This window comes from Solanum pennellii, chromosome 11, assembly GCF_001406875.1.
Source record: "Solanum pennellii chromosome 11, SPENNV200".
Lineage (NCBI taxonomy): Eukaryota > Viridiplantae > Streptophyta > Magnoliopsida > Solanales > Solanaceae > Solanum > Solanum pennellii.
The window spans coordinates 60,045,047-60,059,830 of NC_028647.1; the positions used below are offsets into that span (position 1 = coordinate 60,045,047).

Below are 14,784 nucleotides of genomic sequence, written 5' to 3' on the forward strand. Positions count from 1 at the left end.
TCGTCCGATATTGTTTGTCATGTTTTTATTTTTAGAGTCAAACTATAAAATCTTTGACTAACATTTTAAGATGTATTTTTTCATCATATTAATATGCAAAAAATTACAATATATAGTACTTTTCATATAGTTTTAAAATATTTAATTTTTTTATTTAAAATATTGAATTAATATGATCCAATTTACTTTTAAAAATTAGTTAAATTAACTTTTAATAAGTGTAACATGATAAATAATTCTGAACGGAGGAAGTAATAAGCATGGGTTCTTGTGCTTCTAGAATCCATAAAAAAAAAATTAAACAAAATCGACTCCATAAAAGCAAGAAATATGGACAGCTGTATTTAATTAACAAAACAACAAAAATATTCATTTTCCACCCATACAAATATTACATTATTCCCCCAAAAAAAAATGTGAATTTGTTTGTTTTGTACTCAAGATCACAATTTAAATTGTGTTTAAAAATAAATTTATGTTCCCCAAAAGTATCGCAAATGATAATTGTATTATATTGTTAGTTTAAGTATTTTATTATATTTATTTTAATTGTTATTTAAATATTTTTCTATCAAAAATTTTATTTAGTGTGATTATGTCATTATTTTTTTAATTAAAAGATCGAATTGGGTCGATTTATCAAGGAAATGTAAACTCTTTAAGAAAACCAATTAGCCAAAATATCTATACTTAATATTTTCTCTTATTTAATAATTGTACTTTATTCTTTATCCTACTTTATGCTTTACCTTTTTTAATACGTTTATCTTTTAAAATTAGTGATGTGTGACATTATATAACATGTAGAATGATACAGTTTGTTTAAATATATTTTTATTAAACAATATAATATAAAATATCATAAAATAATACGTAACAATTATTTAAATAAAGTGTCATTGAGAAAATTACACACCCCTAAATTTGATCTGCATAACATATTTATTTCAAATATGGAACACATTTTTTTCGATATGATATTTTATATGTTTCTATAACGAAGGTAGTTAATATAGAGTGATTATATACACAATGAGCTGACTAAAAGAAAATTTCACAATGCTAATTTCTAATTAATAATATTAATTTAATGCTATTTAGAAGAGGGATTTCGTCAATATACATTTTATTTTGTTTGCCATTTAGCCAAGGATATAATATTTTCTTATGTTTTTGTGTTTTACCTAGTTTACTATAATGTACAATAATTAGCCACTTTAATATCTAAAAACCTTATAAAAAATTAGTTGATTACCAATTTTTCATTTATATCACATATATTGAGGGTTGAGACAAATAGATTAATACATGAAAAAATTATAATAAATCACAATAATTAGTAGTTTTAAATATCTAAAAAAGTCATATAAATTTATTAAAGTGACTCTCAAAATTTATCGGTGCTACATAAATTAGGACAAAAAGAGCAATATATATAATATTAAAATTATATAAAAAGCTTTATAACTTATAATAATTAATAATTTAAAATATTTTAAAAAAAATATAAAAAATTGATTGACTCAAAATTTTATTCGTATCACATAAATTAAAAATAAAAAATAACATATATTGAACCCGTACTAACACGTGCTCTATATTAATGTATATAGATATGAATATGAAGGTTTTAATGGAACCCCTTCAATAACCTACAACGTAATTTCTGTCACATTCTCTGTCCTTCGAATGAACACTTTGAAAAATGATCAATCTCGAGTCATCCACATCAATAATCACCTTCCAAACCAACTGAATCATCTCGAACCGATAAATGAGATCTTTTTGAGGACCTAAAAGGAATAGGAGTTAAAAGCCATTAAATATTTGTGCAAAGAATTTGACCAACTGCCTAACTCATAACTATCTACCACCCTTGTCTTAATAGCCCCCCCTACCCCACCCTACTCCCTCCAATTTGTTGGCAATTCAATGTACAACAGAAGAAGGAAATAGTAGTAAAACAAGACAAGTTTGTATTTTTCACAAAGTCTTTAACTTTGTATACACACCATATATATTAGCTACTGATTACCAAACAGAGAAAGAGAACCAACAACTCTCCATCACGTTTCCTTTGTGGGGTAGGTACCCTTTGTCCTTCTCTTTCTCTACTTCTGTGTTTTTAAGAAAAACCCCATAACCAGAAGAGGAAAGATTAGCTGAGAAAACCCCAGAAAAATTTGAGTTTTTTTATTCTTGTTTGACCCTTTTCTTGATTTCAGGTGAGTTTTTGTCTTTTTTCCTGCTGAACCCATCTTTGTTTTTTTGTGGAAAAGAATTAAAGACTGGAAATTGGTTGTTTTGTTGTTTTGGGTAGTTGGAATTTGAGATTGAGCTGAGTTTTTAGAAGAATATGTGTTAAAGTTTGAATCTTTGTTAATTTTCTTGGGTTATGAGTTTGTTTTCTGGAAAGATTTTGTTCATATTGGAAGAAAGTTGTGATCTTGATGTCTTATGGGAAGGATTGAGTAGGAAAAATTGTTTCTTTGAAGAAAATTGTGATCTAAATTCATGTTAAACCCATGAATTTTTGTTGATCTGATTCTTGATGAATTTATGTCTTGTTTTTCTTTTTTCAGGTTCCTGTAGTTTCCTCCCCTTCAACAATGTCAAGCTTGGAAGAGCCTCTTAACCTCGAAAGGTTGCCAAGTTTGAGCAACATTGATTGGGTAGAGAGGTTCTCATCTGGTGCCTGCAGGCCTGCAGGAGAAGATATGGCAATGGGAGACTCCTGGTCTGATGGGAGAAATTGCAGCTCTTCCAACAGCTGTGTGTAAGTACTTAAACTTTTACTCTTACAGCTAAAATATATCATGATTGCAGTGGTGCTTTCCAATATTTCTCTATGCACAACTTAGTGACAAATAGTGATGCTCCCATTTTCTTGTACTGTTTTTGTGTTTGCACTGGTTTAAAGGTTTCCTTTACTAGTTACTTTGCGGTCCTTTTTTTTACCAAGGTATTCATCTTGCATAATCTTAATATATTTGAACTTCAAGGTTCCTGCTGATTCCACTGGTTTGTTGTTCAGTAAAAAAGGTTCAGATAGCTGATACGTGTTGTCACTAGTTAGCATAAAGTAAATACTAAAAAGTTAGCTATCTCCTTGATGATTGCACAACAACAACAACATACCCAGTGTAATCCCACAAATGGGGTCTGGGGAGGGTAGTGTGTTTGCGAAAACAACTCTGAATCTGTTTTTATTACTATTATAATGGTTACTGTTGTTATTTGGATTATTAATTGTGTAATGTCTGTCAAGGTCTTGAGGAATGTTTTAGACAGAGCTGTTACAATTAGTAGCTAGAATGTTATCTTCTTCGTGACAAAGGAGGACCATAACTGGTAAAAATATTCCCCTCTTTCTAGTCTTGAAGACACTGTTATCTGAATTATTAGCAAGTTTCTTGACACTTGGCATCTCAATGTAGATACTGAAAAATTTAAATTTTTTACTTTAGAATTGCTTGAGTATAAGATGCATGACTATCATAATATATTTGTCTTCAGTGAAGATAATGACGAATATGGGAGAGAGAACTTTAAATGGAGAAGGCATGGATCACGCAACGTCATTTCAAGTCGAAGATCAAAGAATCTTAGCAAGAATTATATAGTATGTGGAACTGTGTCTCGTTCACAGTGTTCGACAGATCGTCAACCTAAATCTTACAGCAACCACAGAAGCACAGTGAGAAAAACGTTCAAGGTAATTCTTTGAAGTCCTTTTTGCCCCTCTTCTTTCAATGTCTTTGTTTCTTGCACAGATTCATGTATCCTCCTTCTTAAACATTTTAATTCTGACTGGTTGTTACTTTGACTGGTAGCAGTTGTTCAATGGCATGCCAAATCATGTGAAGATAGTGGAAGTTGGTGCAAGGGATGGATTACAAAATGAGAAGAAAACTGTTCCTACATCAGTGAAGGTTGAATTAATTCAAAAACTTGTCTCTTGTGGGCTACCTGTCGTTGAAGTGACGGGTTTTGTTTCTCCAAAATGGGTGCCTCAGGTACTTCTTCCTCTATTTATATATAAGGAAACTTCTGTGCATACGGTTCCGGTGGTACACTTCAATCACAAAATTTGTGTGTGATGTTTAAGCTTGCTTTTGAGTCTATGATTTATAGTGTATAGTGATCAGAAAATCCAATAGCTTTGTTTTGTGCATTGGCTCTTTGAAACTTGTCCTTTCTTTCTGATTCTACTGTTTATCTTTTTGTAGCTGTCGGATGCCAAGGATGTAATGGAAGCAGTTAAGGATCTGGAAGGTGCCAGATTGCCTGTACTGACACCTAATATGAAAGTATGTGGTACTTGTTGGGAAACCTTTCTTGCTCTTGAGAAACTACAACTTTCTTCCTCTATGATTATATTGGTGTTATTTGAATTTCTGTTAGGGCTTTGAAGCAGCTGTTGCAGCTGGGGCGAAAGAAGTAGCAGTCTTTGCATCAGCTTCAGAGTCTTTCTCAAAGTCAAACATTAATTGCAGCATTGAGGAGAGCCTTGTCCGATATCGAGCTGTTACATCTGCTGCCAAAAAGCTGGCAATACCAATTCGCGGGTAATGAAAGATCTGATACTCGAGCACGCGCCTGAATTAGTTCCATTTTTCCTTCAGTACTGAAGTAGGTTCTGCAAATTGGTCATGCATTTTGTGTTGGCATATTTTTATATTGAAGGAATTGCGCTTTGTTTTCTGTTATCACTGTGACTTTGAATCATTGTCCTTCTGGCAATTATTTTGAAGCGAGTCATCTAATTGGACTCAGTTCTCTAAATTTGATTTGCTTAGTCAAATAATGACATAATGAGGACTTCAATATTTCTCTAGGCGAAAAAAAGATTAGAAATCTTAGTTTAGTTGCTTCAGCTTGGATGTTGTAGCTTGTAACATTTGTCTTACCATCATACTTGGTACAAAGTTAAATTTGATCTTTCAATGCTCGGCAGATATGTATCCTGCGCTATTGGATGCCCAGTCGAAGGAGCGATTTCACCTTCAAAAGTGGCATATGTAGCAAAGGAACTTCATGACATGGGATGTTTTGAAATTTCCCTTGGAGACACAATAGGAATCGCTACTCCAGGTAAAATTTAAATCATGCATTGCATTACAATTGAAAAATGCCTTAGTTCTTTCATTATGATTCAACTGATATGCTATTTATGTTGCGGAAATATTTCTCCGTTTAGGGTCCAAAGCTAAAGTATTGCTAAAAAAAATGGATTTTCCCAGTTTGACCAAGCATTTTGTGCTAAAAAAACAACTTAGAGTTGCACTATAGCTTCAAATTTTACTTGCAATTGGAGGGTTGATTAGAGACGATAAACAAAATTTCTAAAAATTAAATTTGTGAAGTGACTTGACGTCTGTTCCATGTTATTTTCTTTTCTTTCCAGGAACTGTTGTTCCTATGCTTGAAGCTGTGATGGCTGTGGTTCCTGTTGAAAAACTTGCTGTGCATTTTCATGATACCTATGGACAGTCTCTTTCAAATATTTTGGTTTCCCTCCAAGTAAGTTCTTCTATCGGAAATCTAGTTGAAGACATATGCAAAATTTTCATGCTAGCTTTCTATATATCTGAATCTAAATATACAAGTAATTGCATGTCATATTACTTAAGCATTTGAAATTTTAAGCTGCAGAACACTAGTTAGAAGTCAGATTTTCTGGTTTTTATTTATAAAACAATCATGAAGAGTATAGATTTCTAGAATTGGGAAACTAGTAAATGTTGGTGTATAAATTGTTAAAAAGAGATTATAATCCCTCCGGTTTGTCATGATTACGAGTACTGTCTTTAGTTAAGAAAGTAGGGCTAAGCGCCGCATAATTTCAATGTGCATTCAGCATTCCCAATGACCTTTCATACTGGTTTTGTTTTTATTCATACGGATGGGAAATACAAAGTTGGAAGGCCTCTAGTGAAGCCTAACCTCTCCAACCGAAATAAGAGTGGCACAAGCTCCACAAGTCTGCACAATGCTAGGACCTATGGGGCAGACTTTTCTGACAACTGGATGAAGAAATAGTCCTTTTTTCTTTCATAGACTTCTGTTTGTCAGTCCAAAATTTTCGTTCTTATCTTTACCGAATACTGCCAATGACCATGAAATCTAACATTTACATCACATCCATATTTCACTTTTTCTCACTGCATTTGAATTATGTACATAGAGTGCTAGTCAATAAATTTCCGATTGGAATAATAGCCATGCTCAACAAAAGTACGAAATGGTAGTTATTGTCAGTGGCAGAGCCAAGAATTCTTACTAGGAAGCTACAAAATGATGCATGAACACCACTCCTGGGACTCAAAATCTGTGACTAGTAGAATTTTGAACCACACCACTACACAAAAGCTTCTCTTATTTCGAGGATTAAATTTTTTCAATATATACACAATTGTCTTACGCTAGTTTCAACAAAGGGGATTATACCGGAATTAAACCAGTGGTTATTGTAATGGAGTTGCTGTTTTTAAGTGCATAACTGTTTGTTGTATTGTCCACAGATGGGTATTAGCACAGTTGACTCCTCAGTTGCTGGTCTAGGAGGCTGTCCATATGCCAAAGGAGCTTCTGGCAATGTTGCAACAGAAGATGTTGTCTACATGCTCAATGGTCTAGGCATTAAAACCAATGTCGATCTACAGAAACTCCTGCTAGCCGGGGAGTTCATCAGCAAGCATTTGGACCGCCCATCCGGATCCAAAGCAGCCATTGCTTTGAGTGGAGTAACAGCAGATGCATCCAAGATGTAGGAAGGTAAACCACTCCCAGATGTGATCCAATGGTCTCATCAAGAAGTGCAAAAACCAGAATATAGAGTAGAAGAGATGCCACTTCTATAGTGTATACTTATCAAAATATGACCAAAAATAATCCATTTGTGACTGTCTGTGACAATGAACATGCCATTATTTAGACAACATCAAGCTGCTCATTGCAGCATATATCTAATACAAAGTGATTATTGATTTATGCTTTCCCTTATTCTCCTTCTTTATGTTTGCTCAACTTATGTTGGAATTGTTCCTTCCTATTGTCATTGTTCTTTTTTGTTTAATACGCCCTCCGTCCACTTTTATTTGTCATGTTGCACTTTTTGAAAGTCAATTTGACTAATTTTCAAAGTTAAATTTGATTATATTAATTCGATGTTTTAAACAAAAAAATAGATATTCAAAAATTATACAAAAATTACTAAAATTATAATTTTTTGCATATTAAAAAGAATACGCCGTAAAATGTTTGTCAAAATTTTATAGTTTGATTTTTTAAAAAAATCATGACAATTTAAAGTGGACGGAGAAAGTAATATCAACTATTGTGAGAGAGGAAAAGTCTCATTTATTACTTAATAGAGCTTTTTCATCCTTATATTGAATTGTCTTTTATTGACAACCTCGGAAAAAAACGACCTTTCGAGATTGATAAAATCTTGGTCAGAATAAAAAATATGAAGTGATCAATGCTAGGACATGTTCCTAAACGAATTTTATGGATCTGGGCATATATATTATATATCGACCTTTTGAGGTCAGAAATTACCAACCTCATGAGATTAGTGTATTATTATTTATGTAATTAATATTAATAAAATACTAACCTCCTAGGGTTGATTTTTTGGAAAAAAAGAGTAAAACATACCAAACTCATGAGGTAGATATTTTTTTTAAAAAAGAAATATTTATCAAAATTGACCTCTTGAGGTTAGTTTTTTTTTTTTTTAAATTATGAAATTGTCCTCCTAAGATCGATTTAATTAATTTTATAAAAAATTTTTTGCAAAAGGATAATCTCAAGAGGTCAATTTTTGGTATAAAAATTGGCATACAATTTGATAAATACAATATATTTTCAGCTATTTCAATTTAGACCGAAAAATAATTTTAGACAAACATTCGCATCGTGTAACACCACAAACTATGAAGAAAGAATCGGATAAAATCATTGAACATTATCAGAAAACTGTCTATGATAAAGAAGAGCATGTTTCACTTCCAGTATTTGGTTGATGCGGAAGATAATATGTTGGATATATTCTTTGATAAAGTGGCTAGATATGACGGTCTTTCATTTAGGCAACAAAGAAGTGGAAGCAATAAAAGCAAAAGGAGGACACATGGTAGGCAACATACCATGCGAATGGCAAGCGGAATCATATTACAGTGCAACCAATATCAACAAGATTCAATAAATCCAAGAGGAAGTGCGAAACTATCAAGTGTTATTGGACATGTATGCAGAAGAAGACAAGCGGAAAATACTCCAGGTTATTTTAGACAGACAAACTATCTTTTTAGTTTATACATATATACAAGTAAGTCTGATATTGATAACTCAACCTTCTTTTTGACATTTATATTCGTATATCATTTAAGCACCCACATTTGCAATATCATCATAGAGTTCATAATAAACTCTGTGATAATTATAGAGTACTTAGTTTTTTCTACCTTTTATTTTCTTCATTCTTATTAATTGGTAGAAGTTTGTCACCTCATTAGAATTTGTAAGATAAAGTCTGCCTCTCCTAGCTTGTAACATATTAACGCTAAAGATTTTATTTTATTATTAATAAAAATTAAAGATCATTATACAGAAGTCTCTATCTAATAGTATAAATTCGTCCAAAAAAAGACTTGTTTTTACTTATTTAAGAAAAGAAAATTATTTTTTATATTTAATAATTTTTTAAAATTACATTATTATATATGACATACTTAAAAATATATAACATTTTCGCACATTCAAATTTAAAATATAATTTTATATTTTTTCAAAATTTTTTGGTCAATCAAAAACTAAAACACATAAAATAAGATTATGCTAAGTATAAAAAAAATGAAAATACTTAAAAGATTAAAATCGAAGGAATAATCGAAGTTGTGAATCGAATTTGAAATTAAAAGTCAAGTTATAAATCGAAACCGAGAGTCGAATTCAAGATAACGGTTGGATCTCATGTCAGGTCGAAAATTAGAAAAAAAAATCATAAAATAGAAGAGACAACATAAAAAGATGGTGTCTATAGACTCCAAGATATCAGCAGGCAGCAGTAAAAAAGAAGAAACAAAGGGGGGGTTTTAGCGCAGCAGAGGGATCAAGAATATGGATGAACAAGAATTTCAACGCCTTCTTGAGCTCTTCCCAGCCGTTCGCTCTCCAGATTATTATGTAAACAAAGCCTTCTCCTTTTTATCTATCTTGATACACTCTTTGTTTTCTATAAAAATCCAATCTTTAATACATTCTTGAAAATTGAATAAATGGGTTTTGATTTATTATCTCTTTCAATTAATACCCACTTGATTATATTCTTTTTTGGGTGTTTAGGGTGATTGTTTAGATACAAGAAGATTAAGTTTGATTATATTCTGTCTCTTCATTATTGGGGTAAAGGAGCTAGTTTTAGAATTCTTGTTTGTAGAAGAAAATAGTTTGATCCAATTGATCTTTTGTAAAAATGGATAGCCAGAACTGAGTCTTGTGCTGATGTATAGTTTTTGTTTACTATTTTATTGTAAAGAAGTCCTCAAGTAGCGTGATTAAGGTTATTATATGTTGACTTGATTTCAGTTGCTGTTGGAAAATCTGTTGTTTTGGCTGTTCTTTAGTATTTTTTGTAGCACTGTTGGTGATGTTGTTTTCTTGAAATTTGGGGTTTAGTAAGCATTAAAGTATGAAGAAGGGTGATTAAAGTTATTATATGTTGACTTGATTTAAGTTGCCGTTGGACAATCTTGTTGTTTTGGCTGTTCTTTAGTAGTTTTCTAGTACTGTAGGAGACATGTTGATGATAATGTTTTCTTGAAATTTGGGGCTTTGTAAGCATTCTCAGTTTCTACATATTTGTCAATTTGCCGCTTGGGTTGTTCACGAGCTTACAACGATGAAGTATAATTGTTCTCTTAATTTTTGTGATTTGCTTTTTTCTAATCATGACTTAGGACTCGCGTGCTAAAGTTGTCGTTGTTTGGTTCTCCTAACTTTCTTTATGGAATCTTGGATCAAAACGGTATGCTGATTTTTTTAGTCGTCGGCCTGGAGGTACTAGAAATTCAATGGGCAATGACCTGTGTAGTTTGTGTAAAGTATGAACCCAGTGGTGGAGTTCAAAGGAGCTTTTAAAGCCATTCTCTAATTGTTATTTCTTTCCTTTGAAGTGTGAAAAAATTAATAGCCTAACATTGTCTCTATATCATCTATTGTTTTCATACTGTAATGTGGTTATCATCACTTTTAAATGATGTTACTACAACAAATAGCAATTCTCCTTTTCTTTCTCGAATCTACAGTTTAATACTCATTAATTTTTCGGATCCCAACAAAAATCCACCCTATACCAGCCCCTGAAGGCTTATTAGTTATTTGTGTTCTATTTTCTATAGAAAGGAATATCTCTTAGGTGACATAAATTGGGGATTTCAAAAGTTATGCCAGACAATACCCAAGAATTCTCTTGGCTGATTTCATGGCTTGCCATCTTGATCATATGTTTTTACATGCTTCTGTAAACTAGAATACCATTTATTTATTTATTTATTTTTTTAATTGCATGGCTTGCCATCTTAGTCTTTTAATAAGGGTCTGAAAATGGGAGAGAGTGATGGGGAATTAAAAGCTGAAGTCTTGTGCCATTTATTTCTTCTTTTTTTTGGATGAAAATGAGGAAGAGATGAAAGTGGTAGAAATTAGAATTGCCAACTCCTCAGCATGTTTATCCTATCTAGTGGGAAAATAGAAATTGTTGCGCACATATGAGACTCCAAATATCTGTGATGTGAAAGTTTGCATTCTAGACAAGTATATCCACATCTCTGTCGTGCTTATCCCCATCATATTGATCTCATCTCGTGCTAGTCATTTAATTTCTGATGGTTCTTTTCTTCTTCAGTCTTTTGGTGCATTATTTCATATATATAATCTTACCTCCTGACTATCCTTTGCATTTTGTTCGTCTCCCATCAGCTTGATTTGGATGCCTCAAGTCAATCAACTTCCCAGTCCAAGCAGAAAGAGGAGGTAGGGCAGAAACTTCTCAACACGTAATTATCTGACGCTTTGTTTTCAGATTTTGATTATTTATTCTTACGCCAAAAGCGGTATCAGGTGAAACAATTGCAAGATGGTCAGAGTAAGGGAGGTGTAGTAGAGTCCAATACTCGAGCAATGGGCCATGGTGGTATGTAATGACATTATCAGTTATTTTTTTCTGGAAAATGACCAAAGCTGCTTACGATATCCTTAGAATTGTTCAAGCTACACGGAAATACTGCTATCGTTAGATCATAAAAAATAAACAACCTGCTCGATTTTATTTTATTTTGAAATTGGCAACAGTACAACCTATTCTATTAGTGTGTTATGGGTGCCCTCATTTCTGAAGTTTGTATATTTTCACAGATTGATATATCATTTAATATCTGTCATTAATTCTAGGGTCTTGGTTCCGACTCTTTTATCATGCAAATCAGTTTTAAATTACTGTTTTCTTTTTCTTCTCACTTCGGAATTCCCCCTAAAGTTTCAGTAGCAAATCTTCTTGTCAGAATATCAAGTTTCAAACCCTATTTAAACTTTTACAAATGAAAAGAAAAATTCAAAACCCATAAACTTTATCCTCATCAGAGATTTTATGAATGCCCATTTCGATACAATCAATGGTAATAAAGTTTTAGGGCTATATTGAGATTGCTTGATCTGTATGTCTTACACCACTTTGGGAAGATCTCAGTTACTGAATCACTTTCATGTTACAGAAGCATTTTGGGGCAAACTAAAAGCAGCTGCGGAGAAAAAGGTATCTCCTGTTATGATTGTTTGTTATGTGATTTTTTGCACAAGAGTCATCATGAACAATTTCCCAATGCTGTGTTATCAGATATTTTCAGTCAAACCTAGTAGATTCAAATTTGCTCTGGCTTGAATACATGCCTGTATATACAGTTTTATTGTTTTGAACTTGTTGGTCCTTCATATAATTGCTCGAGCAGATATTTAACACCTCTTAACTGCTCGAGCAGATGGTGTGAGTTCACTCCTTTTAGTGTTTCCTTATGTCTATACATCAACATACCCAGTGTAATACCACAAGTGGCGTCTGAAGGGGGCCGGGGTAACGTAGTCTTGTCCTACCCTGTGAAAGTAGAGATGTTTCAGAAAGACCCTCGGCTCAAGTAAAGCATAATAGAACAGGCTTGGAATGGAAATACAGTAGTGAAGAAGCCATAAAAAATAATGAATGAACAGTATTGACAACAAATAATATGCTAGCTGAAGTTAAGCAAACAGCAGGTGATGATAAAATCAAATAATAAAATAGTACAAGAGTAACAATAATGATACTTGTAAATAAATATACATCATGTAACATAATTCTCTCAGTTAGTTGGTCTTAAATGATTTTACTTGGTGAAATATCAACAAAATTTGTGTTAATGGTAATTCTTCCTCATGATCAAAGAGGATTACTATAAAAAACCCTAAATCAATACCTTCAGATTAGAAGGGAAATTGAGTGGTTGCTTGGTGAGTACTGATGCAAGTTAAAGCAACGACAGGCATGAAGTGTCAATTTGCGCATTTTCTAGGTAGCCTGCGCCCTTGGAAGTAGTTGAATTTGGTGGCAACATTCAGGGACTGATCAACTAGAGGTGTTAGAAAGCAAATTAGAAATCAAAGTTCAAATGACCAACCCTGGAAATTCTTCTGACCTAGAAGACCGGAACATTATAGCTAAAACTACGCCACGGTTAAGTCGAAGTCGTATTATGTGTAAAGAAATGGATCTTGGGCATATTCAACCCCAAAAGCTAACCAACGTGAGGACGATTGTCTAAGATCATATAAGGATACCAATTACCCATTTCAAATCCGATGTGGGATCCTTACACTCCCTGAAATGCCCAGACCTCGTTAATTGTAACGTGGACAATATAGTATGGGGCCCAACTTCGGTGAACAAAGAAATGTTTTGGGCATGTCTCTTATACCATGTAAAAATGGATCTTGGGCCTAACTCAACCCCAAAATCTAGCTCATCAGGGAGGATCGTCCAAGACCATATAAGGAGATTATTACTTAATTAATATCGATGTGGGGCTCTTACATTTTCAGTCCCACATCCATGGAATGAGGAGAATTTGGACTCTTTATAAGCTATCTTCCTTTCTTTGAGCTTAGCTATTAGCGTTTAGTTAGGCCCAAGGTCCATTTAACATAATGCTTTGGAGGGGACTAGCGGAGATTAGATCAGAACAGCTATGAATGAATAAAGCTGCTAAATGACCAAGCGAGGAGTCTCCTTTTGTTAAGTCAGTCATCACATCAACAAAATGGTATACGCTGGTGACTAGGGTGCTCCTTGATTAAGGTGTCACGGAGGGGGGAGAATGACGGATATTCGAAAGTGATTACAAGCATTGGATGTCTTTTTGTTTCTTTCCATATCTTGCTGAGGAAGAGTATTCAAACAGAACATCTTTACAAAAATTCTAACGCTAGTGAGATGATTGAGAATGTTCTGAACAGAACTTCATTAGATGGTTTATGTGCAATATATAATCCTGCTATGATATTTTTTCCCTGATGGTGGTGTATGAGTTAGATTGTGCGTACCTCGACTATTCTATCGGGTACCTACTAGTCTCTTACCTCCTACCAACACATGTATCAAAAAACTCTATCCACCAAGCTTTGGCTAATGGAAGAAATCAATATTTTTGCATATGCTGTAAATTAAACCTTGATCCCCCATAGTTCCGTTCCATATCATTGACCACTAGATCAACATGGTTTTCATTCCGCCTCATTGACAACTGACAATATCTCATCCTACTATGAAAGACCAAACGTGGTCTTATCTGTGACTAACAAATGGTTTTGTCTGACTTTTTACACAGATGAATCCAGCAGAAGCCGAAGAATTTTGCAAGACATTTCGACAAGTTTACAGGAAACTTGTAAGCACACTAAACTCAAGCAGAAAATTTCCTGCTTTCTCCGTATTTGGATTTGGTAAAAGTGTATGTTTCTAAAAACTTGTGCTGTAACTTGATGCTGGAAAAATTTACGACTTTCAGGTGGATGAAGAACTGAGTTTGGAAGCTGCTCGGAGCTTACTGAGGTCATGAAGATTTTTTTTTCTGAACTGTTGTTATTTTTAATCACTTGATGTTCAAAATACAGCTTTTTGTGTAATATGTTGATGTATTATTACATACATTAAGTTATATCTTTTTGTTTTTCTTAGTGAAATGATGTTGCTCTGTAAAAAACTTAAAAACTTTGTTTTGTCTAATGACTAAAGAATGGTGAATCAACAAGCACAGATGTCATGCATGACATTAAAAATACTTCAGAATTGAAGTATCACTGCATAGCACAGTTCATTGTTCATTTTGTGTTACTATGTAAGTTTGGTCAAACTGTACTTATAGACAAGTTTTCCTTAAACAAATATGAGAATGAATAGGTTATTATCATCCTAAATACTACTCTACAAGGTAAGGAGTGTGGAACAAAGGGTCATTGGTTGCGAAAGGAGTGGGAAGTACTCTTTCATCCTTAATCTCAAGAGATTTCGGGTCTGAGTCCCCTTTGGTATGGTGTCGATTTTGTTAGGGAGCACTTTACCTTCAATGTGAGATTTTTGGGCTTGAATCTGTACTTAGTTGGGCTCCAGTGCAGGTACCGGACACTGGGCGAAAAAAAGAAGAGTAAATTATTAATTCAAATTAAATGCTATAAATATAATTTGATTTAATT

The 14,784-nt window shown here is 33.2% G+C and overlaps 2 protein-coding genes across 4 annotated transcripts; both read left to right on the plus strand.

Moving 5' to 3' along the window:
• The first annotated feature begins 1,938 nt into the window (after positions 1-1,938).
• Positions 1,939-7,000, plus strand: LOC107005048 (hydroxymethylglutaryl-CoA lyase, mitochondrial). 2 transcript variants are annotated; one of them, XM_015203516.2, is made up of 9 exons: positions 1,939-2,084; positions 2,583-2,776; positions 3,517-3,715; positions 3,837-4,016; positions 4,230-4,310; positions 4,405-4,568; positions 4,958-5,094; positions 5,408-5,523; positions 6,525-6,905. In XM_015203516.2, the coding sequence occupies exons 2-9, from the start codon at positions 2,610-2,612 to the stop codon at positions 6,771-6,773; spliced, it is 1,293 nt and encodes a 430-aa protein (XP_015059002.1). In that variant the 5' UTR covers positions 1,939-2,084; positions 2,583-2,609; the 3' UTR covers positions 6,774-6,905. The 2 variants fall into 2 exon arrangements, with proteins under 2 accessions (XP_015059002.1, XP_015059001.1); XM_015203515.2 differs by having other exon boundaries at positions 2,044-2,225; positions 6,525-7,000.
• Positions 7,001-9,034: 2,034 nt separating this feature from the next.
• Positions 9,035-14,342, plus strand: LOC107003283. Of its 2 annotated transcripts, none has more exons than XM_015201590.2 (6): positions 9,035-9,192; positions 10,987-11,040; positions 11,119-11,200; positions 11,778-11,818; positions 13,920-13,979; positions 14,100-14,342. In XM_015201590.2, the coding sequence occupies exons 1-6, from the start codon at positions 9,127-9,129 to the stop codon at positions 14,148-14,150; spliced, it is 354 nt and encodes a 117-aa protein (XP_015057076.1). In that variant the 5' UTR covers positions 9,035-9,126; the 3' UTR covers positions 14,151-14,342. The 2 variants fall into 2 exon arrangements, with proteins under 2 accessions (XP_015057076.1, XP_015057077.1); XM_015201591.2 differs by having other exon boundaries at positions 11,128-11,200.
• The last annotated feature ends 442 nt before the right edge of the window (positions 14,343-14,784 follow it).